General features: G+C 36.6%; 1 protein-coding gene across 3 annotated transcripts in view; it reads left to right on the top strand.

Annotated features, from left to right (window-relative positions):
* LOC113060755 (MICOS complex subunit Mic19-like) overlaps positions 1-27,361 on the top strand; it is a 57,998-nt gene that overhangs the window by 4,953 nt on the left and 25,684 nt on the right. For all 3 annotated transcript variants that reach the window (XM_026229931.1, XM_026229923.1, XM_026229940.1), the window contains exons 3-4: positions 4,544-4,637; positions 10,931-11,102. In XM_026229931.1, coding sequence (XP_026085716.1) covers positions 4,544-4,637; positions 10,931-11,102 — 266 coding nt within the window. The remainder of the gene's footprint in view (positions 1-4,543; positions 4,638-10,930; positions 11,103-27,361) is intronic.

Here is a 27,361-nt window from a genome sequence, read left to right as displayed (position 1 = left end):
CATTTTATTACATAAATACTCCCAGAATGCATTTGTCATACTTTTTTAGAATCCGTGAACCCAGTAGCTCTCATCCCACCCCATCTTGCTTGCTAAAACTTTTTATCGTTGTGTGTGTATGTGCATGTATTTTTGTACAGGTACTGTATGTATGTTTTGTTTACTAGTGTGTGTGTGTGTGTGTGTGTGTGTGTGTGTTTGTAATACACACACACATACATAAATAAGCCATTAAAAGCTACTTTCTGTCATTGAAATGCTTCATGCAACACACACACAAAAAAGTACAAAACACACATATATAGTTTATTTTATTTGTTTACAAATATTTATCTTTTAGAAAATTGTTTGATCTAAAGCAACTTCAATCATTCATCGTTAATTGTAACATTAGCATTGTAAATATTATTTGATTATTTGAACTATTTATTTTAAAACTCTTGTAAAGAACATTCATTGCCGTTTATTTGACTTCACTTGCTTAATAATAATAATAATAATAATAATAATAATAATAGATGTTGCTGTTTTTATTATTGTTATTATAAATGTTTTATTGATGTGAAGAATGCGAAGATTAGACCATTTTTAGTTCTTTCAGGTTTTTGCGATCTTTGAGAACAATTAAGCGATAAACTTTTTGTCGAATGCCTTTTTGTCAAGTTATTTTCTGTATGTATTTTTCTTTTTAGTGTTGCATGTAGCATTTGAATGATAGAAAACTGCTTTTAAAGGCTTATTTACTTTTTAAAAAAGGAATACATTAAACAATATCAATCCAATACTGCCATTTGAGAGCAAAATTTGGTTGCAAAATCTCAATGGATTTAATATCAGTTTTAACATAGCTGACCAAAACCTGTTTGTCACAGAAAGGAGCAGTTTTTGATCATGACTATAATTATTCACTCTCTCATCATTTGACTGCTTTTCTTTGGTGAAATGACAAAGTGGTGAACAATTACCAAACAATGCTTACTTAATCTTTGTAGCTATTAAAAAAAGACCATACAGAAACATTAAGCCTCAACTAAACTAAATGCAGTGACATTTTCAGATGACTCATTCCTTAAATTTAGTCTCTTTGTCACATCTCTTCTTGCCTTAAGAGGCTCGGCTCATCTTCTGAGGTCAAAGGCTGTGACCTTAATGAGGGACATTGATTATGTGCGCCCACGAGTGGAGGTATTAAGAGATGCTGTGGATGATCGAGTCCGTCGCTAAATCACGGCAGAGTCTCTGCGCGTGGTGATTAGACGGTGGTCAAGGTTGATCCTCCTACACGTTCTCAGCGTAACATGAATATTCATACGCAGGGCCCACACACCGTTTTCCATTACACTCTAATTACCTGCACACGAATCCTTCTTTGTCTCAGCCATACATAAACACACTTTTCTTGCCGTTACATATTAAGTATCTCCTTGAAGATTGGCAACAAGTTCAGAGAGTAAAAAGAGGGACGCTCACTATGCATGTGATGCGCTGTAATGAAATGATCTTTTAGCCCCATTTGCATGATGCTTCATGGAAACTTCTATCTTCTTCACAAATTTCATGGAAGTGTAGGCTGAGGACAAGAAAGATCACCTTGTTTGATATTCCCGGGAGTCTCTTTATGTGCGTGGAAAGATGTTGAGACTCATTTTTATGTTGGAATGTGTAATGGTTTAGATAAGCCCCGCCTTCCCCTCCTCTTCTCAGGTCTGGAGATTAATGAAACGTCTTATGAGACTCGCAATTTGTCTCTGTCTGTTATCTCCCTCCCGATTGCCCAGAAGCTACTTTTTAAAATATCGTCAGAGAATGAAGGAGGGAGTAAAGGAGTGAGAAATATCTAAAGATGATGAGTTTTTCATCTTTAAGCATTACTCTTCTTGCTCAGGATTGACACGTGCACCCAGACGGTTAATGCTGTTCTGGAGTTCTCTGTGACCTCCTGCGAAAACCCCCTGAAGACTCTCAGATGGTTTTTTAACATATGAGCTGGTTATCCTTTGAATCCACTGAAATCCTTTCTTGGTCCTTTTTAAATATTAAAGCCCAGTTTAAATTAATGAATTATGGGAACCTAGAGCGTGAATGAATGTGTGACACAGAAAAAAAGTCATTAGCCTGATGGAAAAGGAAGAAAAGTGTGTGTGAGACTTTCTTTTTTTTCTTCTTCTTCTTCTGAGAAGTTTGGCTGATTATACTGAGTTCTGTTCACTATCATTGTATAGAAATTAATTTTTGGATCAAATTTGTTTAAAATGTTCATGCTGTTATATATGTAAATCACATATATCTTGTATATCTTAGATATTGAGCAGCTGCTCAGTCCACTGCACTGCAAATCTGATAATGTGTTTTTATTCATCACATTATATTAATGTAATATGATTCTAACATATAGAAATCTAATTTTCAAAATGTCTGTATACATTATATCATTGCATTTATTTATTAACGAAGTAACCTTACAGTAGGTCATTGGTGGAATTTTTACATGTACAATTATTTTGCACAGTTATTGAATGAAACCCACTTTATTTCAGCCTATAGCTATAGGTCCTGCTCTCTAGTTATCAGTATCAGCCATTGAGAAGTAATATTGCTTGACCTCTACTCATCAACATTACAAATTCTCTGTCTTCATTACCATCCCTGCCATTTTCGGCATTCAGTTTTTAAGCAGTGTGAGTGAATCTGTTGTGTGTGCTCTGATGATCCTTTGCGTTGTGGAAGGACTGCAGTCAAAGAGTTGGAAAGTTGTGGTACTGGTGAAGGATGTCCGTTATCACACTATATCTTTAATTTGATGGTATCTGGTGGGTTTGAGGTTTAGACAGCACCTGTCAGCTTGTATCCATTACGCTAGCCTGCTGTGTGATAAATGCCTTGCCAGCGTCCGCAATTAATTTTGGTTTCCTCTTCAACATTGTCACTGCAACAGGAGGATTTCTCATTAGTCTTGAAGAAGGTTGGTGTATGTGATAACTTGAAGTGTTTCTCTCCCAACGCGTTTCCTCTCTTGGCTTTATAGTCTGAAATTGTTTCTAAAATGAACATTGTTATGCAACCAAACCATATGGTACCCATAGTGACTGCTCCTTCCGGTGGCTGCTTATAAAACATCACTTTAAACTACTGGCAGCTACTGCGTCTTCCTTTTATGTTAAGTATAAATACATCTAAGAGTCATTAAAAAAGTTTTCAACATTTTAAAACCTCTATTCGCACTTCTATATGTACAGTAGAGATAAAAATCTATTTATTTGTATTGACTTTAATTTTATTGAACTAAGGATTTGAGGCATGGATTGAATTTAAATGGACTTGCCTTGAGATTTGACAGACTTTTTCGTTTAGTATTGTTTTGTTTTTTGCTTTAGTTTTGGGTTTTGTTTTGCTTGTTTGTATTGCTTCTCTTTTATTTTTGTTTGATTTGTTTCTATTTTATTTTGTGTTGTATTTTGTTTTAAGTTTTGTGTCTTTTTGTTTTGTTTTGTTTACTCTGGATAAGATACTTTTAAACCTCAATAGTGTCCAAGAAGAAATTTTTTTTTTTCAATATGTTGCATAACAAATCTTAATGACCATAGTTAACATTCTCATTTATTTACTGTTGGGAGAGAAATCTGTGCTGTTTACAGAAAGAAGTTTGCCCAAAGAGTTAGTTTTATTTATTTATTTATTTTAGCTAAATGATCCAGCCCATAACAAGTTAGTGAATAATGAATATGTTATTTATTTCAGAAGTACATGATTTTAAAGATAAAATGATCTTTTGATTTAAGTGAAACCTCTTATATTTCCTTTTAGATTTGTGACAAGATTTCACTTGGACATGTCTATGAGGAACAATTGCTTTAGTACTTTTTTAATTAATTAATTTATTTTCTATTTGTATTATTTTAGACTAAGCGTTTGTTGTTTTTACAATCTATATAAGCCTGTGCCTCCATCTGCCAAACAATTGGACTTCCTGTCATGCAGTAGCTCCAGGCCTCTGCAGTGCTGCGGTACTGCTGTTTTTTTTATTTATTTTTTTCGACTGGCATCTAAGAGTTTGTCCATTTTATATCTCTGCTGTGCTTTCACGGATAATTAGCCATCCAGATAAAGAACAGGACACACACTGACACGTTTGACTGTAGCGGTGTTGATATCAACACTAAGTTGTGAAAAGTGTATTTTTTTTGTGTGTGTGTGTGTTTGAAAGTGATTTTTATAGTCATTGTCAGTGCATAGGCGTATAGGACCCCTGTCCTCTGTATTTCGGTTTCTTTCGCTTTGCCTCATAAGGCAGAGACGTCCTGAGGGCTCAAAATACCATTCTACCTCACTGTACTCGCTTACAAACTTCTTTACAAACAAGTACAAACTTGCCTCAAAGATACTTAAAGTGTACAATACAACATTTTACTTTGTTACCCACAGGACATTGCCATTCTAAGACCTCCTATGAAATGCTACAGCAAAATCAAACACTCTGGAATAAACATATGGCATATAAGCAACAGCTCAACATCTAATGTGGATGTGTTTGTGTTTTGTTTAGTGTATGAGTCTGAACTGAGAAGAAAGATCGCTGAAGAGTTGCAGAAAAGCCTGGAGGAAGAGAGGAGAAAGGCACGGGAGGAGCTCAAGCAACGGTGACTATCCATGCATACACTTATACTGTTCTTACATGCATTATACCAGCACTCACCAAACAGCTCAGATTAGTTCTTCCTGTCTGTAATTGGTGTCCTTAGAAATCACATGTCTCTGTTTAGTGAATTAGCCTACACACATTGCTTAAAGGGATAGTTCACCCAATCATTAATTACATACCCTCATGTCGTTCCAAACCCATAAGACCTCTGTTCATCTTCGGAACACAAATTAAGATATTTCTTAAATTCAGAAAACTCTCTGGCCATGGTGCGAACAATTAAGATTAAGGAAATTATTTGAAAATGGCCACTCTTTTCAGTTCATTTTTGAGTATAGAATTCAATCAATGGCCAGGTGTTCACAATATTTAAATAAGTCTCATCTTCAGGTTTTGGATTATATCATTCTTGTAGAATATTGAAAATGGCTGCAATTTTAGATCTTTTGTCAGACATGAAGTTCGATATCTTGGATTTGTAGGTATAGATTGATTTTATTTTTTATTTTTTATGAAGCTTAAATGAAAGGTTGGGTCAAGTTTATGAGTTGAGATTAAACTCTTGTTTAATTCACTGCAAGATGCAGAGAAGCTGTGTACCTTAATGAGATTTTTGTCTCATCAACTGTCAAACTGGGACACTGACCTGTCAGTGCTTTGTCTGGATCCACTTGCCTCCTTTCTTGAGCACATCACACTCACTTTTTCCCTATTACTTCCTTTTTTTGTGAAAGCAATTAATCATGCATGAACGTGAGGTAGCGTGATGTGATGATCTATTAGCTTCCACTGGTGAGGGCTTAGTCTTTCCATTTTTGTCCTGTTCTCCGTTTGCAAGTAGGTGACTGTACTTTGACGTTCATTTGGCCTTTAATATCTCTGCATCATGTACACTCATCATTTTCCAAACCTTTTAGTTGAACCAATACACTTTACTCATATAAAGTGCAACTTCCTTAAGTACTCACTCCATTTTATTCATCTAAAGCTTGTGATGGATGTGCCAGCATTGAGTCTCGCGTCCTTGTCATCCCGAGTACCTCTTATACTGTTATTCTCAACAAGGCCAACACTCTGACCTACAGAAATTGCTATTGACAGGAAGTTTATTTTCTGTCGGCCATAAAAGTAAATTTAAGGGCAGGGTGTGTTGTTTTACAGCATTGTTGTTGAGGCAACTGAGGCAAAGTGCTCCATCCCATCGCCCCGGCAACACCATTAAGGGAAAGTAGGGGCTTTATTGACCATGATGTCATGCTTGGAAAGACAGAATCAATATTGTCCTTAATGTTGTCTTCCATTTAGCTTTCTCCAACTCCCATTTCTTCTTTCATTCCTTTTTCTGTCTTCTCTAGAATGTGTTGTGTTTTAAAAGTCCCCTTAGGAGATTGCAGGATTGAATTGAATGAAATTAGCCTCTGGTTTTGGGTTTGAAGACCTTATATCGGCATTCTCCAACCTCACCTTCAGGTGGACCATTGTTTGTATACTTTCTTCATTGTTTAATTGTTCTCTTTCTCAATTAAATCAGGTGAACAGTCAGTTAACCAATCTGCTGTCCTGTATGTTTGTTTTGATTTTTGTTTTGTTTCTCTTTGCTTTTTAGTTTTTTTTTTGTTTCTGTTTTGTTTAGCTGTTTTGTACTTTGTTTTGTTTTGCTTTGCATTGTTTTGTGTTGTTTTGCTTTGTTGTTTTTTTGTTTTGATTAGTTTTGTTTCAATTTATTTGATTTTTTTGTTTTGTTTATTTTATTGTTTAACTTAATGTTATTCTTTATTTTTATTTAAATTTTTTATTTATTTAAATTTTTTTCTTTTTTTGTTTAATTTAGTGTAATTTTCTGTGAAGTTCTTGGTTCTCAGTACTTAAAAAAAATATCCATCTGCTTAAACTTAGTTCTGAAAATATAAATGGAAGTATCTGTTGTGCATTGTTATAAGTGTGCTTCATGATGCAAAATGTATTTTGTTGTGTGAGACCATTTGTTTTTGTTTGAGAGTGTGAATATATGCTAAACATAAGAGGTTAAGGATCAGAAAACTACATATTTTTCAAATTCTTTAGTGGGCGGGTTGCCTGAACGACTGCTTCTGTAGATGGAGGGAAAAAGAATGCAGGGTCTCGAGTTGTGTTTTTTAAAAGTAAAACGGTTTCTTTAAGTTTTAATGTAAAATACAGGATGCTTAAAAAACAGTGCGTGTCGTGACTGAACTGTCTGTCTGTGTGTGTGTATAGCTGTTGCAGCAGTGATAATAGGGGCTGAACTTAGATTAAACTTCTCAGAGAGGCTCTTTTTTCTGTATCCACCTTTCTAAACCAAAAATAAACAAATCTATATAAAATCTAGATGAGTTCACTATGAACTATTTGCACAGAATTGCTTGTTATGTGTGTGGATAAACTGCAGAAGGTCTGTGTGTGTGTTTTTCCTGCAGAGTCCTGTGTGTGTGAGCTCTTTGCAGGCCTTTCTAATGAGAGATTTGCGGCAGGCACTGGAGCAGAACCGTTCTGCAGATCAAAAGCACAGACTGGGTTTGGCTGACCTGCACAATGCTGCATCAGCAGAAAGACCTCAGTTCTCATCCACACAGAGACTCTCTGAGGATTACACACAGTCCTCAGGGACACAGCCAGAGAGAAGGGGGCATCTTAGGGCATGAACCCATTCTCATCACCCCTGACCTCACCTCAAACAACAGCCTATGCTCTTTGCTTCTTGCTTGCTTTGTGTATGTATGTATGTATGTATTTATATATTTTATTATAGAAAGTCTGTCCAAGAAATCCTTCAGAAATTGTGTTTTCGTGTTTCACAGAAGAAAGTCCTAGCGTGAATTTGAGTGCCTGATGATAGAATTTTCATTTTATGCCGGAACTTTCCCTTTAATATATGCATATTAATATATGCATTAGTGCATGCATGAGGATACAGGCCCACATGTTAAATTCACTCATTGTCACAATCCAGCCTGCAGCTCCTGCACACTCTCATTTCACAGCTGAAATACAGGCGTATGTTCCCTCTCCCCAGAGGCATGCTGGGTGCTTGTGTGTTTGTTTTCATTTCATCCATGTCACTGTGTGACTTAATCACCCCCTGCTCTATTTATTCCTCGCTTTTCTCCTCCAACTTCAGAATGAGGAGGAGCTTTATATCTGTTGAGAGCATTCTAACAAAAATTTTAATTTGGCAAAAAGTTCCTGCACTGAATCCATCAGAATCCACAGCAGAAGCTCCACTACTGGCCAAGACAAATTATGTAATTAAAGCTACAGGCGCGTAGCTTTGCGTTTATTCATTATTTGACAATTACAGCATCAGTCTCTTAGTCTTTTCCTAGGGGGAACACCCCCCCCCCCCTCCACACACACACACAAGTGAGGACCATAAAGGAACATCCACACGACCAGCAGCCATGGAGGGGGCGCAGGAGGCTCATGAAATATTCAAACCTTGCATTCTCGCACATTATTTTTCCTCATTAATAATGCATGGCTCCTTTAAATGCTGTCGCAGAGGGAAACATTCTATAACTTTTGTACAGGCGTGTCAGAATCCGTTTTGTCTGGAATAAGCGGTGAATTAAATTGCAGGAGAGAGCCCACAGATGGTGGGATAGCGGAGGGGAAGTGAGATCAGCTCCTGCAGGTGTACAGAGGTGTGCGGCTTTAACAAATGGTAAATTATACTGGTCCCTTACGTACCAAGGCCAGTCTCTGTACAGCTGTTGATATTCAGACCCTTTCTAAGATGAGACTCGAGACGGCATGGATGCCGTGTAACATTAAATAGCCATAGGACATAAGGATAGCCGAATAGTTCAGGTACTGTCCGGCTGACATTATCAAAGCATAGTTTATTTATTGAGATGGAGAGACTGAGATAGGTTTTCTGAAACATAGCTTGAATTATTTAGAAACTTTTTGCTTTGCAGTTATTTGATTTTAAATCATGTTCTCTTCGGTATGGTCCATTTCAATAGAAGCCTCTCAGTATTTGAGAGTGTTGAAATGTTTTTTTTTTTCAAGTCTTACCAATCAAAGAGTGGTACAACTCATTTATTTCAGCTCTGACTAAAATCTAGTCTGTGTTATTGTCTTCCTGTCATGAAATAATGATCAGGTTATTGCTAAATAAATGTTATGGTCTTCTTTGCTTTAGAGGTCCTCACCTACCTGCATTAAAGGAATAGTTCACCCAAAAAAGCCATCCATCTCAGGCCATCCAAGATGTAGATGAGTTTGTTTCTTTATCATATAGATTTGGAGAAATGTAGTATATATCACTAGCTCACCGATGGGTTCTATGCAGTGAATGGGTGCCGTCAGAATGAGTCCAAACAGCAGATACAAAGGTATTGTAATTGCTGCATATTCAGAGTTTTTTTTTTGGAGATGAACATAATTGGATTTGAGTGGCCCGTGTTTTTTTGCCCTGCAGGCGACACTATTGTGCTCACTTGACGCTTTTGGCCTATTTTTAGTCCTGGAAGATGGCGTAAACACACACAATACCAGAGAGGGAAGTAATGATGGATGTGTTGTGCTGATATGTGTCCAGTTCAGTAGACTGAAACTGGACATGGCTGGAGTCGCTCACACTTTTCTCAGGAGAACAAAATGCTCAATGATGGGTTTGTTCACAAACACAAGAACACAACTGGACGACACCAAATATTCATTTTTCTTTCTGTCTTTACTCATTCTTGTTTGGTTGCAAGTAAAATGATGCATGCCTAACTAACACGTATTATTCATAAATCAGAGTTTGCTGTTGCTTTCTGACATATTTAATGTTGATGTTGACAGTAAATATTTTCTGAAGTTTAAGCACTTTCACGAGTTTCAATGACCATATATTAGAATATATATATATATTTATGTGTGTGTGTGTGTGTGTGTTTGTAATTTAATCGAAGTTTACTTAGTGTTCCCTCAGTGTTTTGGTTTTTATATATATATTTTGTATTATTATATATGTTTGTATTGCTTAAACTTTGAGCACATCTTTGGAAATCTCACAAACTTGTTTGTGTTTGTTTCGGCAGTGTTATAATTATACCCTCCCTTATTGCCCTTTTCGGCTTCTTTGTTGTTGTTTTTTTTTTTGTTTTTTTTACATGGCTGCTGTTTGATTGAAAACAGCATCCAGATTAGAGTTTGTATCTTGCCTGAGTTTACTTTACAAATCAAACCTCCTGCTTGATGGTGCAGTTGAGGTTGCTAGGCAACTGTGAGAACCGGGTGACAGCTCATAAAGTCTCTCAACATTCCAGCTCAAAATTCCAAATAGCTCCGCAGGATTATCTCAAAAACATCAAAGAATTATTACCGCCGCATACCTATTAGACAACTTTAAATGAGGCAACATATTCAAAATCTCATTTGCTACTTTTTGGTCAAATTTTTTATAACCATATTCTTCCCAAACTGTGATTCAAAGCATTTGATATGTGTGGCTTAGCACAAAAAATTATAAATCTTATTTCTTAATCTTAATCTTATTTTTGAGATTTAAAACAAACAACAACAAAAAAAGTTTCAACTAGAAAAATGAATCTTACCAATGTGCTATTGAACTCACTCATATATTATTAATTAACTAATTAAAGTGGAACAATGACATGTAGCCTTCAAATTATTCTTAATTATATTATTGGCATAGTCTTCAGTGCATGATTATTAGACATAATGTGTTATAGTGATTCAGTGCTGTCTGAGTTTGACTGAGATGCAGGCCTGTAATTAAAATTAGCTGTATGGTTTTTCTTTTTTTTCAGGCCTAATGTTCATTTTTGATTGTAGAAGGCTTATTAAAGCTCTTAAAATGATCCAGCCAAGAATACTGAGTGCCTTTTCTTTTTTGTTGTCAATATTGTTGTATGATTTATGTTAGCAACAAAATAGACAGTGGCAGGTCTATTAGGCTGCATTTACACTAAAAGCTTAATGAGCCGATATGTTTCTTTTTTTTTTGCTAGTTTTGTCCTGCCAGTTATGATATAATTATGTGTTTGAATTTATACACATTTTTGGACATTTTGACCATTTAACCTTAAATTCAGATATCTATTTGGTTTCTGGAAGACTTTTAACTTAAGTTAAGTTAACTTAACTTAACTTAACTTAATAATATTTGAACTACTGGTGATTTTGATATTCATAATATGTTTCATATGTTATAAAACCAAATGGTTTCATTTTAAATTGAAGTTTTGAAGTTTGTTTGAATAGCATTAATGCTGACTGAAGATCTGAAGTTTTCTGTATTCTGTGCTACTTTACATTTAGGCTGGAAAAGGAAAAGTCCCAGGCTCATGCCGAGGCCCAGGCAGAAGCTCAAGCCCAGGTAAAGGACGAGGTGAGCAGGATCCTTGCATTAGAGAAAGAGCAGAGCATCCAGAAAGCCATACTGAGAGAAAGAATCACCGCTGAGGATGAAAGACTGCAAGCTCAGATATATGTGAGTAAATTCCCAAACACTGAACTGCATGAGTCTGTATGTGTTGTGAACAGCTAAGCACTTAGGCTTTGTTCACACTGCACATAAATCCGTTTTTTGAATCTTTAGGACTGTACCAAAAGTGATGACATCTGACCTCTTTGTTCAGTTATGTCAATATCCAGTCAAGAGACATAAGAGAGCAACTGCCATTATAGAAGGAGCGAACAGAAAGCTCTCTGAATGATAAATGAATTTGTCTGCATTAGTGTTTTTTTTTTTTGCTGTTCAGTTTATAAAAGACAGATTTGAGTTGGCTATGCCAAAAAATATCTCATTTTTGCTGCTTTAGATTAATTTTCCTTTCAGGCATAGACCTCCGCTCTTTAAAAAATGTTGCATCACAGGAAGTCATTGAATGTAAATTTAGCTTGGCACTGATTCATCCTGGCACTGAGAGCGATGGAAACACTTTATTGAAAATATAGCATGATATATTTTAGCCCTTCTTTCTCAAAGACATTATTTTAAGGCCTCCCAAAATAATTCTGGTACTTCCGTTACATTGACAAAGTTACTCTTACTACTTTAATATACAGAAACTAGTAGTCACAGTGTATTCAAATAATAATAAAAAAAGATAAATACTAAATGAATTAAAATCCCATAATTCCAGAAGTCTTTTTCAGTGTTTATACTTTTTGTTACAATTAAATGTAAAGGACTTTTCAAGTTGCTGTTGCTTTATTAATTTATTTATTTATTTGCTCACGCACATATAGCAATTTTTCAGGAATTAATTATAAAAATACCTATAAAGATTAGTTTATTTGCATGACTTTTCCCACACATTTGAAAGTCTCGGATGCGTCCATGCTTTCTATGTTTATGAGAATCCCAAAAATGACAGTTCTCGTGAATTCAAATAAGAAATAAAGTGTTCGTTTACGTAAACCTTTTTTTTTAGCTGTTGTAGCTTACTTGCGTAGCTTACATAGAACCCATAACCCATAAAATAGTTTATCCAAAAATTTGAAGTGTGACATAATTAACTTACAAAAGAGGGCAGTGTGAACATTCATCAAATCATCTCCTGTTGTGTTCATTTGACATGAGGGAGAGTAAATGATATACTTTTCATTTGAAGTGAACCGGCCTTTTAAAACACACAATCATGAGTTTGAATGCCATTTTTTCTTCCTGAACTGGAGAGCTGTAAAGAGACCTTATTCCACTTTTCTATCTAATTCAATCCAAACAAGATATTAATACACTATCACACATAAAAAAAAATTGCATAAGGGCAACAGAGTGTTGCACATGCATAGAGAAATGTTCATGAACACCTTTATTGATAAACGTTATATCTTCTATGCCAATCCAAAAGAAATACTGTGCACACACATACTAGAGGTAAAGGTAGTTTTATTTGCAGGTGGCTAAATTGCCCTTGTAAACACATTGTAAGACGTGGGGCCCCTCCATTGCTTTTGACAGGGCAAAGATTATTTGAGCATGAAGTAAAAAAAAAAAAGAGGTTCCCCGGAGAACTGGAGCTGTTTACAAACGTATGGTATTGATTACATAGCTCATTTCACACAGTCATCTCTGTAATAGAAAAATGAATCATTTTTGGGATGAGGGTGAGATGTGCTGTAATTCACGGCTGGAAGGAAGGTGTGTGTTGAGAGAGAATCGGGAAAGCGCCATTGGGAACGATGGGTAAATCTAAACAATGTGAGGAGGAGGGGGCGGCTTGGGGCGCTTTGTGTGCAGAAATGTTTTCTTCATTGTGGTTTCATTTCCGCATTTGCTCTTTGAAAGATTTTAGACCACGTCTAGATTTTAAACTGACCAACTGTAGCTGAAACAAACACAAATATGGATCCCAGCTGCCCAAAGAAACAATCCATTCTAATTCAATCCCTACCCACTGCAATACAGCATAATACACACAAAATCGCCAGCAGTTGGGACTCAATATTGAAGCATACTCGAGTAACAAATTGCTGGTTTATGAGTGTTACTCAAAATTATGATATGGAATCTGCTTCTGCTGTGTCCTTTCAGATATTTTGGGGTTATTTTTGTATGTACGTTTGTTTAATAAACTTCAGTTTGGTATCCAGAAGTAAAACTGTAAATTCTATTTCGTTTTCTTAGTTGTCTCTCTAAAAATATCAGCATATTTTGCAATTTTGGTTGAACAGAAAAGACTATATTTTCCTAAAGTTTTTACCTATTTTACACAATGTCATATATCATTTAGTTTTATAATGATTAAAATATTGCATATCTACTGCAATTGATCTTTCTTTTAATAGGATATTAAAATTCTAGTTGAAAAGCCTAATTTTTGGTGTCTTCTGTTGACAATTAACTGATTATGTCAGTCATGTGATTGCTTCCTGTCAAAACCAATGTTTCTTGGCCAGAATAAGCTCATTTGTGGACTATTTTGGATGTTCAGTCAGTGGTCTGTCTATGCAAGACTTCTTAGGATCTGTAAAACTGTAAAATGTTGCACAATAACAGTTCAGGTCAGTAAATAGTTGCTCGTATACAGTACTGTGATGCTTTAATCATGTGTTAAGTATTTGGGCTTGAGTGTTTTGCACTTTTCACTGCTCATCAAGGATTCAGGAAATAGACGTGTATGTTTAAATAAATAATATGGATCAATGAGGAGAACTAGACATGTCTTGATATATGTCTTTTCCTTTCAGTATGAATGGAGCACACACACACACACACAGAAGAAAATTAGGTGGACAGGTTCTTGTCTTTTTCTCTTAACAGAAAATTTTCACTCACGGACATCATCACACACATTTCATCCCTCTCAATTTGGAGTTCTTCTTTGAGCGGAGCTTCTTTAATAGAATTTGAAGGGTTATCGCCAGATTCATGCCGCTTTTTCTCATGTAATCATCTGTTCTGACAGTGCTATCATAAAACTCTTTTCTTTTTATTTCGTTTTTTTTTTTTTCTCCTTGAAATGATTTTTTCCCTGTGAAAGGCTGGAGACTAACCTGCCACACTTTCATTGTAATCTCACGGTTTTCAACTACAAATGGGACTTTCTAGAGGCCTTCACACTTGTTGTTTTATCCCATCCAACAATTTTTTGATTCCAAGTTATGGCTAGATGTCTTTTTGCTTAGCAGCATGTGTAGGTCAATAATTTTTGCATGTAAATGACCTCATTGCTGAATAAAAATAAAAATAATTGATTCACGCATCAACAGAGTGAGAATATGTTAAATAAACATGACACACGCACAAGATATAGTGAGTTGATCAATACATTATTCTTTTATCACAAAGTAATGTTCAACCTGTTAGTAATTGGAAATTGAAATGAGTTTAAATTGCCTCCAAAACATCAATAAGTGTTTGAAAGTCCTTGCTGGGGTAGTACACGGTTCTGCTGCTCTCAGCACACTTTGAATAGATGGACCTTTCAAAGATGATTTGTTAAGTCCTTTGTCCTAGCTCCTTCCTCTGAGCGTGTTTCTGCCTGACTGCAAGGCGTTCAATCATTAAACATCAATCAGGCTTTTGAAATGCGTTCTCACTGCGAGTCAGAGGCGCAGTGCCACACTTCAGGGTTTCTGCAGTTTGCTTTACAAATGCATTAGCCAGGCAGTGTACACGCTCACTCATGGGACATTTACACGGGCCACTGGGTTCCTACGGTATTAGTCGTGTTCTCTTGGGTTGGAGCCGTCTTAGCAGAGGCAGGTCGTCAAGACAGCAGGATTTCCTTGACTTTGTCTTTAGAACTCTATTGGGCCCTAAACATCTTGATGGTTTGCTTTTGGATTTTGATAGTAACTTTATTATCTTTATTATATATGTTTGTATGTGTTTATTAGATATTTGCATTGATTTACAGTATTTAAATGATATTTTTATATAATTAAATAATGTACAAATACACTACCATTCAAAAGTGTGGAGTCATTGAGTTTTTTTGTGATGTTTTTGAAAGTTGCTTATGTTTACCAAGACTAATTTTCTTAAATGTATTTATAATTTGATTTATCAAATGTACAGTGTCTTAATATTTCACAATATTACTCTTTAATTTAAAGTAACATTTATTTGAAATTGATATATTTTTTGTAACATCATAAAATGTATTTGTCAATTTTGATCAAATTAATGTCCTTGCTGAATAAATGTATTATTTTTTTTAAAAATAGTGTTATTGATCTTAAGCTTTGGACAGTAGTTTATATTTTTTACTATTTATTATTATTATTGTTGTTATTGTGAAAACTTATACTGAAATGAAAAACTGAAAATCTTTGAGTGAACATGCAAATGAAATAAGTAATATTTTTCAGGATTCTTTGATGAATAGAAAGTAACAAAAAATGTAATTTTATATATACTGTATATTTTGATTAACTTAATGTGTCCTTGATGAAAGTAGTATTAATTTATTTAAGTGTGTGTGTCTGTGTCTATATATATATATATATATATATACAGTCTTGTTCAAAATAATAGCAGTACAATGTGACTAACCAGAATAATCAAGGTTTTTCGTATATTTTTTTATTGCTACGTGGCAAACAAGTTACCAGTAGGTTCAGTAGATTCTCAGAAAACAAATGAGACCCAGCATTCATGATATGCACGCTCTTAAGGCTGTGCAATTGGGCAATTAGTTGAATTAGTTGAAAGGGGTGTGTTCAAAAAAATAGCAGTGTGGCATTCAATCACTGAGGTCATCAATTTTGTGAAGAAACAGGTGTGAATCAGGTGGCCCCTATTTAAGGATGAAGCCAACACTTGTTGAACATGCATTTGAAAGCTGAGGAAAATGGGTCGTTCAAGACATTGTTCAGAAGAACAGCGTACTTTGATTAAAAAGTTGATTAGAGAGGGGAAAACCTATAAAGAGGTGCAAAAAATGATAGGCTGTTCAGCTAAAATGATCTCCAATGCCTTAAAATGGAGAGCAAAACCAGAGAGACGTGGAAGAAAACGGAAGACAACCATCAAAATGGATAGAAGAATAACCAGAATGGCAAAGGTTCAGCCAATGATCACCTCCAGGATGATCAAAGACAGTCTGGAGTTACCTGTAAGTACTGTGACAGTTAGAAGACGTCTGTGTGAAGCTAATCTATTTTCAAGAATCCCCCGCAAAGTCCCTCTGTTAAAAAAAACTCATGTGCAGAAGAGGTTACAATTTGCCAAAGAACACATCAACTGGCCTAAAGAGAAATGGAGGAACATTTTGTGGACTGATGAGAGTAAAATTGTTCTTTTTGGGTCCAAGGGCCACAGGCAGTTTGTGAGACGACCCCCAAACTCTGAATTCAAGCCACAGTACACAGTGAAGACAGTGAAGCATGGAGGTGCAAGCATCATGATATGGGCATGTTTCTCCTACTATGGTGTTGGGCCTATTTATCGCATACCAGGGATCATGGATCAGTTTGCATATGTTAAAATACTTGAAGAGGTCATGTTGCCCTATGCTGAAGAGGACATGCCCTTGAAATGGTTGTTTCAACAAGACAATGACCCAAAACACACTAGTAAACGGGCAAAGTCTTGGTTCCAAACCAACAAAATTAATGTTATGGAGTGGCCAGCCCAATCTCCAGACCTTAATCCAATTGAGAACTTGTGGGGTGATATCAAAAATGCTGTTTCTGAAGCAAAACCAAGAAATGTGAATGAATTGTGGAATGTTGTTAAAGAATCATGGAGTGGAATAACAGCTGAGAGGTGCCACAAGTTGGTTGACTCCATGCCACACAGATGTCAAGCAGTTTTAAAAAACTGTGGTCATACAACTAAATATTAGTTTAGTGATTCACAGGATTGCTAAATCCCAGAAAAAAAATGTTTGTACAAAATAGTTTTGAGTTTGTACAGTCAAAGGTAGACACTGCTATTTTTTTGAACACACCCCTTTCAACTAATTGCCCAATTGCACAGCCTTAAGAGCGTGCATATCATGAATGCTGGGTCTTGTTTGTTTTCTGACAATCTACTGAACCTACTGGTAACTTGTTTGCCACGTAGCAATAAAAAATATACTAAAAACCTTGATTATTCTGGTTAGTCACATTGTACTGCTATTATTTTGAACAAGACTGTATATATATATATATATATATATATATATATATATATATATATGCTGTATTTATGATATATTTATGATATTATTTATAAATAAGCTTACTAGCTGTTTTTAAGCTTTTTAAGGTCAGAATTTTTTATTATTCAAAAACAATTTAAAGAAAATTTATCCAGATTACCAACTGTTATTACCAACTATAATGCTGTTACTCTCATATTCTTTATTTACTAAATTGAAACCAATTGAAACAAATCTGACTATACAGTCTATTGGAAACTTAATTGTGTATGCATCACAAAGTTGTGTAATTTTGTCATTGTGGTTAATGTGAATATTCAAAACATTGTTTTAAAAATTTTATTTTGGCAACCAACTGAAAACCACATTTCCAGGACTTGCTTCTCAGAGACGACTGGAGCCTAATGCCTGAGAAACACAGCTTGTATTTCAAAGGTTGTGAACTATTAAGCTGACCAGTGCTGCTCTATGAGCATTTTATTTTTCCACTCCTCGTTCAAGGAGATATCGATCCCACTCTCATCAGAATTCACACCGTGCTCTGGACTTCAAACACTGTTTGTCACGTACAATAGCTGAGTGCTGAGTGTAAGTGCCAGCTGCATTCTCCGGGAACGGTCTTCGCACGTCCAAATTAGCCTCTCCAATTTTCTCGCCCAAGCCAAGAGCTCTGAGGTCGCTGTTCCGATGGCTCTCCTTCTCCTCAAACAAAGCGCTGACTCTACCTGAAACCATGAATCATTTTCCTCCAAGCACACCAGCTTAGTAACAAATCTCTGTTATTTTCAGCCCGAAAGACCCTGACTTCTGCTAGCTTTTAAAAGTTCTTGCAATGTACACTTATGTGGTAAGCCATCTTATTTTGCTGTTCTGGACTTTTGTCCGTCAGCTTGTTTGGTGAACGCAAGAATGGATGTTATTTTACCCTTAAAATCGCTTGTTTTTCCTTAGACTCCCAAATAGAGTGTCATTTTTTCCATAGACTTGTTGAGTATATCGAACTTGCTCATTGTAGATGTTTGCAATGACATTTTGTGATTTCTGCACCGTGATGAAAAGTTCTCGTGTATCTCTTCGACCATACATGCTGTCAGCGATTCTAGACATTAATAAACTCGTCAAGTCTGGTAGTGTTTGGGTTTCACTGACTCTGGCCCTCAAGCGATCTTTCAGGACAGCCAATCAATCACAACGCATATCATTTCATTCAGACACTGGCAAACCCTGGGGCGAACATTTCAATCAAACGCAGAGTCATCAATCTCCAAGTCAGTGACCGATGCAACTGATTCGATGGCTGGCGACGTGATTTGTTGAGACAAAAGAACAGACAGTCTTGCAAAAGCTCCTGAAATGTGCGCCTGAGAAAAGCATAAAATCCCTGACATTTCCTCGCCCTGCAAATCACCAGGGATTGTTGTTTTTGCAGTCACCCGAAAGTGTTTAGCAGTTATCTGATTGTGTAAAGCTCTCGTGCCAAAATATTCATCACTTAACTAACACTTAAGCCACAGTAAAAATAATTATAATCCTTTAAAAGAAAGAAATAAAATTCTTGTGGTAATTGTTTCATGTGCGCTCAGTATATTTAGTACACTTAATGGTGTGACTACTTTAAACGGTTTCATTTACAATTAGTCATGATTAATTTATTTTTTTAATTGATTACTGTAATTATTTTTTGACTACTGAACCGAGTCTTCATTTCATGTGAATGCATATGATCTGAATCATTTTATGTAACTGCACTTTTAACAAACAGTATTACTTTAATATCAGTTGATAGTTTGAACTATGGCTGGACTTTTTTTTTTAAGAAGCCCCCCGCCCCCCCCTCTGATCTCAAATCGAGTTTCTGACTTCTACAATCAGCTCAACCTATTAGAGTCTGCAGATGTTTTTATTTGATGGTTGGATGGTCTGCAGACGCCACTTCAGTTAAGCTTGTATTTCTAGAGTACAAATGTCCCCTTCCCCAACCTCTCTCTCTCTCTCGCTCGCTCTCTTTTTTTTCTTCCTCTCTTCTTTTTGGCGGCCTTCAAATAGCGCCAGCCTTAGCAAGCATCCCCCTTGCAAATCTGCGTGCTTCAAATGCTGTTTCATTTTAGATACAGCTGACTGGCCCTGACTGATAATACCCCACAATTTAATTTCCCAGGTATTAAAGAGAACTTGCTGGTTTTTGAATTGGATGTACTAGTAGGTGGTATTTGGGGAGGGAAAAAATGTTTCCCCTCTTTACCTTGCTCAAGAGGTCTGAGAAATGAGTTTTCTTCAGCTTTAGTCTTAAGTGGGGCGGGGTGGTGTGTGTGTGTGTGTGTGTGTGATCTGCAGTATAAATGGAAATGTGTTAGTATTCATACAGGTTGGGGTTTCTTAAAAGTTTCCATAACCTTTCCAGGATCTATAAGATTTTCAACCAATTATATATATAACAGATGTGTACATGTATTCCATAAGATAAAATAACTAGATTTACACTATCTAATCCTGTTTAAAAGTTTAAACAACATTGGTTCTTAAGTTTGTTTTGAGTATCAATGACTGTTTGCCTTCTTTTTTGGAGCCGTAAAAGTCTCTCAGTTGTCCTAAGTTGATCTCAACATCTCATAACCACTATGGGGATGAATTAAAACATGCTGCGAAACCAAAGAACTTGAGAGACGTTTTTGTTCATGCAAATAGTGGGCAGATTCAGTGCTCTGGAAAAACTACAGACTCGTGAATGTCTACAGATTCTTTAGTCTCTGATTCTTAAAAACATTTATAATTAAGGTGCAAGCTTATGCAGATAATAATTTGAAGAGATTATGTAAATAAAAGTTATTTTATTGAATGATTTATTTACTTTTTATATACATTATTTTAACCCTCTGGGTTCTGAGGTGATTTTGGGGCCTTTGAGATGTTTTAACATTCCCTGATATTTGTGCTTATTTCAGCTACTTATACTATTGGCCAACATGTAATATGTATTTTTTTTTTTTTGTATTCAGCACAAACCGTGCTACAATAATATGTGATCAAGATGCATGTACATGTTTGCATTTTTTTTTAGAAATAAAGATTATGCATGGTACTTAATTTAGTATCAGTAACCTGCTTTATTTTGAGTTTTCATAAACAGATAAATAGTTTATGAATAAATAAACAGTTCATTCATATTCATTAATTACATTTTATTACTTGGCAAAAGCTGTCTGATTAGTCAGCATGTAACATGTTCCCCCAACACCATTATATCAAATAGCTTTGTAATGGCAGTACATGCAAACTAACAATGGATGCAAATTGTGACTGCAAAATGATGTTATGCCAATGCAGTGAGGTAGGCTTGCATATTTATTTATTAATTTTTTTCGGATTTATGGTAATCTAAGACTAACCGTGTATGTTGAGCATGTGAATGTGTGGGTGTTTGGATGGTTGGTTTCAGTTTCACTAAATTAGGTGTGTAACGTACAGTCCCGCTTTGTGTGTGTGTGCGTTTCTGTGTCTGTTTTCCCTCGTCTTCTTCTAGGCTTGGACTCCCTGCTGATTCCCTCTTGTTCACTGAGTTCTGTAGCCTTTGCTGCCCACATGCAGTGCCAGTGTTCTGAAACTGGCCCTAATTGGCTGGGTCTCCGGTTGGCATCGGTGCCCGGCGCTCACCCCGGCAGCTAATTGGCTCAGCCGGCCGCCCGTTTCCACGAGCTTCGGCCAGGGTTGGATTGATGGATGGCAGCAGGTGTCAGGAAAGCTGCTTTCTGACAGAGCAGCTTGTGAAGTCAATTTACAGCCCAAAAGGCAACAGGAGGGTTTCTGCATGTAGCCATGCCCCTAGAGAGAGAAGGTATTTGAAAACACTGCTATTTTTAGACCTCATTTTAAATCTTGAAACTGACTTTCCCCAGTTATATAAAATGAGGGGGAAAAAATCACTTTCTCTGCAAAGGTAGCAGAGCTCCAGAAAGACTGAAATGAGTGGAATGTAGCTTGTTGTGATCTGGGCTTTCCTTATCCGCCACCCTAATCCTTGATTATAACACTTCATTACGGGCGTAGATTTGCAATTAAATTTTGCCCGAAGCGTTGTGAGCTGTACAATGAATAAAGGTGTATTTTGACTTTGTGCTGAGGTGAAGGACGCTGAGATCGAAGTATCTTTAGTAGTTAAACTGTTATACACGTTTCCAAAATAGTTGTTTCTGATTGGTCAGTTTTGGAATCCTGTGCATAAATATTTTTTTCTAAAGACCACAGAGCTTTTTTTTTTTCTCTACTACACAGTCTCTTTTTTTCCCAGTGTAATTAAATAACTCGAATCGATATTTCAAGTCTATTTATTTATTCATTTATTTGGTAAGTAGACTTTTAATAAAGAGGATAATGTACAGTCAGACGGTCATTATAGCTAAATAAACCCTTTCAGGGTGATTTAAGACCCCTTTTCCGCCGTCTGGGTTCATTTTGCGATAACGACCGGCCGACTGTACATTATCCCTTCCTAAATTTACATAGTAAACATGATTGAACATGTGTCTTTGAGTAAAAAGGGCTGTACCCGGATGCGAATGGACAAGTTCATGAGGTTTCTCCAGATGGACAAATACTATAATTAGATTTCCACTAATGCCCATATTGACATTGGCTTTATTCACCCTTGATTCATTCTTTGTGGACTTGCTGCTACCAGCTGCCTCCGTTTCATTTTGTTTCCATGTCATCTGCATTAGGAAAACAGTTAAAAAAACATGTTTTTGCAAATGAAGACAACACTTTCCACAGTGAATTGAGGCACACTGATAATTGCTGAGAGTGTGGTGAGAGCACAGCCTTGCTGTTTATCTGCCTTTTAATTGGGAAGATGTGAGCACCGATGTGAGCGGCCACGTGGGAGTTACTGTCCTGCCATCGGTCACAGATCTGCGGTAGAATCTTTTAGCACAATCTAAATTTTCACTCCCAGTTTTTGTGTGTGAAAGCGTATCTCTCAGAATAATTATTTTTATTTTGTTCAAGTTGTGAGTGTTTTAGTTTAGTGTTGTATGGTAGCTGTAATGTGTTTTTTTTTTTTTTATGGTTAAAAGTATGCATTTTAGGTTACCAAAACTAAAGCAGATGTTTGGTTTTGTTATGGCCTTCTTCTTTTGTTTGGTTTGTGTTTTTTTTTGTTTTGTTTAGTTTTTGTTTCATTTTTGTTTTTTGCTTGTTTTTTTGCTTTTTGGTTCGCTTGTTTCTGTGGGATTTTGTTTGTTTTTTGTTTTGTTTTGGAGCAAGGTGCTTGAATTTTTTGTTTTGATATTGTGGTTATTCAAGTCCTTTCTTCTTAAAAAAAAAAAAAATAAACCATAGAGGCAGCATATTAAAAGACAAACATCTCAAATTGCAAGTGATAAAAGAAAGACTAGTTATTGTAGACAGAAATGGTCAAACAAGGCTCACCTTGAACTGCCATGGAAATAAAGTTGACTGGGAGATACCAAGGGCAGCCCTCCTTTACCCAGAAGGCCCCAGCGGACATGAATATGTAAACAGCTCCATTTCGTTACAGTACCGCCTGACTGAGGTCATGCACACAAAAGTCATGCGGTCACCATCAGCATGAAGTCCAAAGTCAACTGCATGTCTGAAGGGCAGCCACACTTCTCTTTCTTTTTCTCTCAATTATGTATCTCAGTTTTACCTTGACCCTCTCTCTCGCTCTTTGTGTCTATCCCTTTCTCTTTCACCTCTTATTTGTTCCCTTGTTCCCATGAGGGAGAACTTTATTCCAAAGGCAATTGTTCTGCCTTTTGGGTCCTTTCGTGCGTCCTCTAGTTAGATAATAAGAGAGGAACACTCTTTTGTTTTGTCCTGGATCTCCTCTCTATTGTCTACCTCTGCTCCTCTCTTTCTACAGGGGTGTCTCTCCCCTCTTTATTCGGCTGATAATAGATGGCTTAGCCCTCCTTAGAGACTGTTCTCCATGAACGTGACTGATGATTTGATTTCCCCATGGTTTTCCCCATATGGCCTCAGCAGAGATAACACAAGCTGAAAAGTGCTTTAGCCATCAGTTAATACCTCGGGCTGCTGATCAGTCAATTAATCAAACTTTGTGATCAGGTTGGTCCACTTTTGACCCGTAGACTGGCAGCTGGCCTGGCACAGACAGTGGCATGGGCTCTAAACATCATTGACACACAGCCATTCAGCATATGAAAAAATTAGAGTATGTTCACACCACCAAATTTTGTGTCCACGTTCAACATTTTTGTAAGTTTGTTCACGTGACATTTTAATTGGTCTGAATGGCAAATAGGGCATTTAAAAATTAACATTTATTCATGTAATTTCTTAATATAATTCATTTTTAATGTTTTCAATGTTAAATGTCATAAAATTAATTTAAACTATATTTACTGTTTAAATAATTTCTTATGTATACATAAGTATTTTACTAATACTGATACTAATCAATACAGTCAGTTACAGTTCAATATAGTATATAATTACGGTTATATATAGTACTTTTTAAACAAACAAAACAAATTGTATTCATTAATATTAAGGCATTCCATATATAAGGAATGCCTTACATACAGAGGTCTAACACCTTGTTACCAACTGTTTTCTCTGTCCTTCATTTTTACAGCAAGGGTAAATCTAGCACGCGGCTATGCAGTATGTCACATTACGTTCATGTAATTCATGTAAAAAAAAAATAATTTGACCTGGCTGTTAATGCTGAAAAACATTATTGAAAAAAACATATGCAAACATATTTATTATAAAATGTAGTTTAAGGTATGAAAATGGGCCTAGATGTGGGTTTGCACGGTGGGAGAAAAAAAATTATATTTCAGATACAGGCCTTACACATCTACAATGTTAACATAGTTGCTATCTAGGCATTTTATTAATTTTAACCACTCAAAGTGGCCGTATTTGATTATATTTGGTGATCTGATGACCTTAGGAAAGGTACTTGCATTACAGAAGAAACCGATATAAATTGGCAGTATTTGAGATTAGAATACGCAATATTTAAATGACAATATTCTAAGACCAGACACTAATTTTGATATATCTGTCTGTGAGCATATGGGGTGACTTTGTCAATTCATATGGATCGGATGGAGATACTTCTTGACAGGTGGACAGAGAAGCGTGTACATGCTGTGTGTTTTAGGGCATTGGATCGATCATGGTGTCAGAGTACCAAGACATTCGTAGAGTGGGGTCTTGGATATAGGCCACCAAGTCATATTGGGAAATCTTTGTATCTGGTCCCTTTAATAGTATGGGACAGGCCTTCTGGTTGACCGCTAATTTGATCTTTGCTCACAGAAAATGAGGCCCAGACTCTGCCAGGACAGTTAATTTTTTTTCCCCCATTGTGTCTCAGTGGAGGACATGTCCAGACCTACACAGGGGGCCGTCAACTCCTGCCTACGCAAGAATGACCTCTGACCTCTGTTCAGCATCCCTCTCAATTATCCACTGACCCTTCCTGTCATAGCAGCACAGACTGCTGGGTAATACACCAGCTTCCCAGACACCTTTTAGCAGGATGTGATCTCAAGGGGGCGAAGGATCGTTCCGTAGAGAAAAATGGTTCGCTTGAAACTGTGCGAAATTTGAAGGACTACCTTATTTGCCATGCATAAATCGACCTTGTTAAAGATATGTTGATGTTTTATCTGCACTGAGCTTCCCGAAACAGTTTCGCCATGATATTAATCATCATATTTTTGGAAACTCTCGGTTTCTAACCTGCACGTTTTTCTTCCAACTTACACTTTTACGCTCTCTCATTATAACTTTTATTCCTGTTCTTCTCAGTGCCAATTAGATCTAAACAGGCTGGCTGTGACCCGACATTTGACCTTCAACCTGTGCCTGCTGGACGTGTGAACTCCTGAGTTTGTTCTGGCAACTGAGTTCCTTGTGATGGATGCCAGGGCCTGAGTAACTCTGACCTTGTTTGGTTCGGCCGTCGAAGGTCATGGTGAAAGAGACGCCATTTTTAACAAAGAGCTTTGATTTGTTGTCTCATGCGTTGGTCTCTGCTTGCGAGCATTTTTTCCGCTTCATTAAGACCATGTTCACCTCAAGTCGAGATGAGGGAAGGCACGAACCTTCCGGACCCGAGTTGAGCTGCCGAAACGTCACTGTACTTTGCATTGGAGAGCAGATGACAGATCAGTGAATGGAGATACTGTAGACTGATGGAAATAGGAAGAACGAGGCATTTTTAAAATATCTCCCTGACGCAGCACATGCTTTTACCTGTTATGTCGGTACATTCCACGCTAGTTCAATCTCTGCAGCACTCGGCTAATTAAAAACATTGCTCTTCTTAATTATTCAGCTGCAGCTAATTGATATTCAGCAAGACACTCTTCCTTCTAAACCACCCGTTTAATTTGACCATGGGGTCTGCTGCGATGATGCTGAAGTCATCCTGTTATGCGAGCGCGGAGATTGTGTGGGAAGAGGCGAGCTTGCAATTAAAACAAAGTTTTTTGACGTATTATAAGTTTTTTTTTTTTTGTTTTTTTTCTATGAGCTGGAGGACATGCAGCCCATCTGTTGCTTTGGGCAGTGCTGAATTCTCACTTACCAGATACAGAATGATAAATGTGACTGGGCATCTGTTTTTATTGCTCATTTTACAGAAGATTCCTTTGTCGATATCTCTGGTTGTGTCTTTAAAAGAATGGCTTAGATTATAGTCAACTTAATGTCTGTCTGTGGCACATTGGGTGTCTTGCTCATCCATCTATGTGGATGAACGAATGGGAAATGCATTTACAGTTATTGTATTTTTTGTTGAAGCACTTATAGTATTGTGCGTAAACTTTAGATTGAAAATAACCTGAATGTTCCATTGAGTCATGCAATGAAAGCTTATGTTATAATGGGTGTGAGTGGGAGACAACAGCACAAACATTTTCTCAGGGATTGCTGCGTTTTTAATGGGTCATATAATGAGAAATCAACTTTTCATTGACCTTTCGAAATAACCGTTCATTCTATTCCGAAAGCATATACATTCAGAACTCAAAACTTTCTTCACTGTGTTACATTTTTTCTTAAATTGATCAAAACTAAGCTGCAAAAACAACTCGTTCTGAACTACTGACACAAGTCAGATGAGCAAATGGAGCACAACTTCCCACATTCACACATCAACAATATCTATTTGGTATTCAAAACTTGGCACTCATTGTCACAGTGAAATAATAAGTTTAATTTAGATTATTCAGATACTTCTAGTTCCATACACCAGAAAATCTGGTAGGAAACAATGCCAAACGTTTTGCTCTGTGTAGCACCTGCCACTCTGCATTTCTTTTCTGAGGAATCCTAATGTTGGAAACTTGGCCCAGAATAAACGGTCAACGACTGCCAAATGGGATTTCACAAATCGGATGTGGCTAAATAAGGCCAGTAACTTTTCAGAAATATAATATAATTGTGAAAGTAATAGATGGTTTAAATCAAATCACTCTAAAATCGAAGACATACAGACCTAATAAAGACGGAAAAATTGGGGATACCCAACCCTGAGTAACTCTCCAGAATGCCATGTGACAAAAAAATCTGAATTAAATTTCTTTCATGTACAAATATTTTTGTATATATTTAAAAAAAATATGTATTTACCTATACAATTATTCACTGATGCAATTAGCAGGTTTGGCAAGAAAACAAAAATTGGACAAAATAGTCTGAAGTCTGATTATTTTAAGCTATCATTTCAGTTTGATCTAAACCGTTTGAGCGGCACATTTCAATGCAGATTGCTTTGAGAATTAGTCCCTATTAGTCTCAGACTGGTCTTCAAGTTGCTACCTATATTGGGTCTGAAGGGGGAAAAAAATAGTGATTTGTTTCTCTTGTAGCCCACTTCTCTTCTGATGGGGAGTCACCAGTTTGTTTAAAAACGAAAAACAGTCTTTGTTGAACAGCGGGATTGGAGTTTGCTGTGGGTCTCTCTCCATCCGGACACATGTCACGAGAGGTGTGACAGCTTGTATGATAAATCACTCTCATTGTCCTCCCTCCCATCCTCCCCATCTCTTGTTCTCAGTGTTTGTAGTTTCACTTTCATTTCTCCGCCTCCCATCCCACTCCCTGTTCGTCATTAGTGGGATAATAGCGAGCGATTGGTCATGTGACT

Source organism: Carassius auratus, chromosome 4, assembly GCF_003368295.1.
Source record: "Carassius auratus strain Wakin chromosome 4, ASM336829v1, whole genome shotgun sequence".
Lineage (NCBI taxonomy): Eukaryota > Metazoa > Chordata > Actinopteri > Cypriniformes > Cyprinidae > Carassius > Carassius auratus.
Note: the sequence above shows the minus strand (reverse complement) of the source record. Positions and strands in the feature narration are given on the sequence as shown.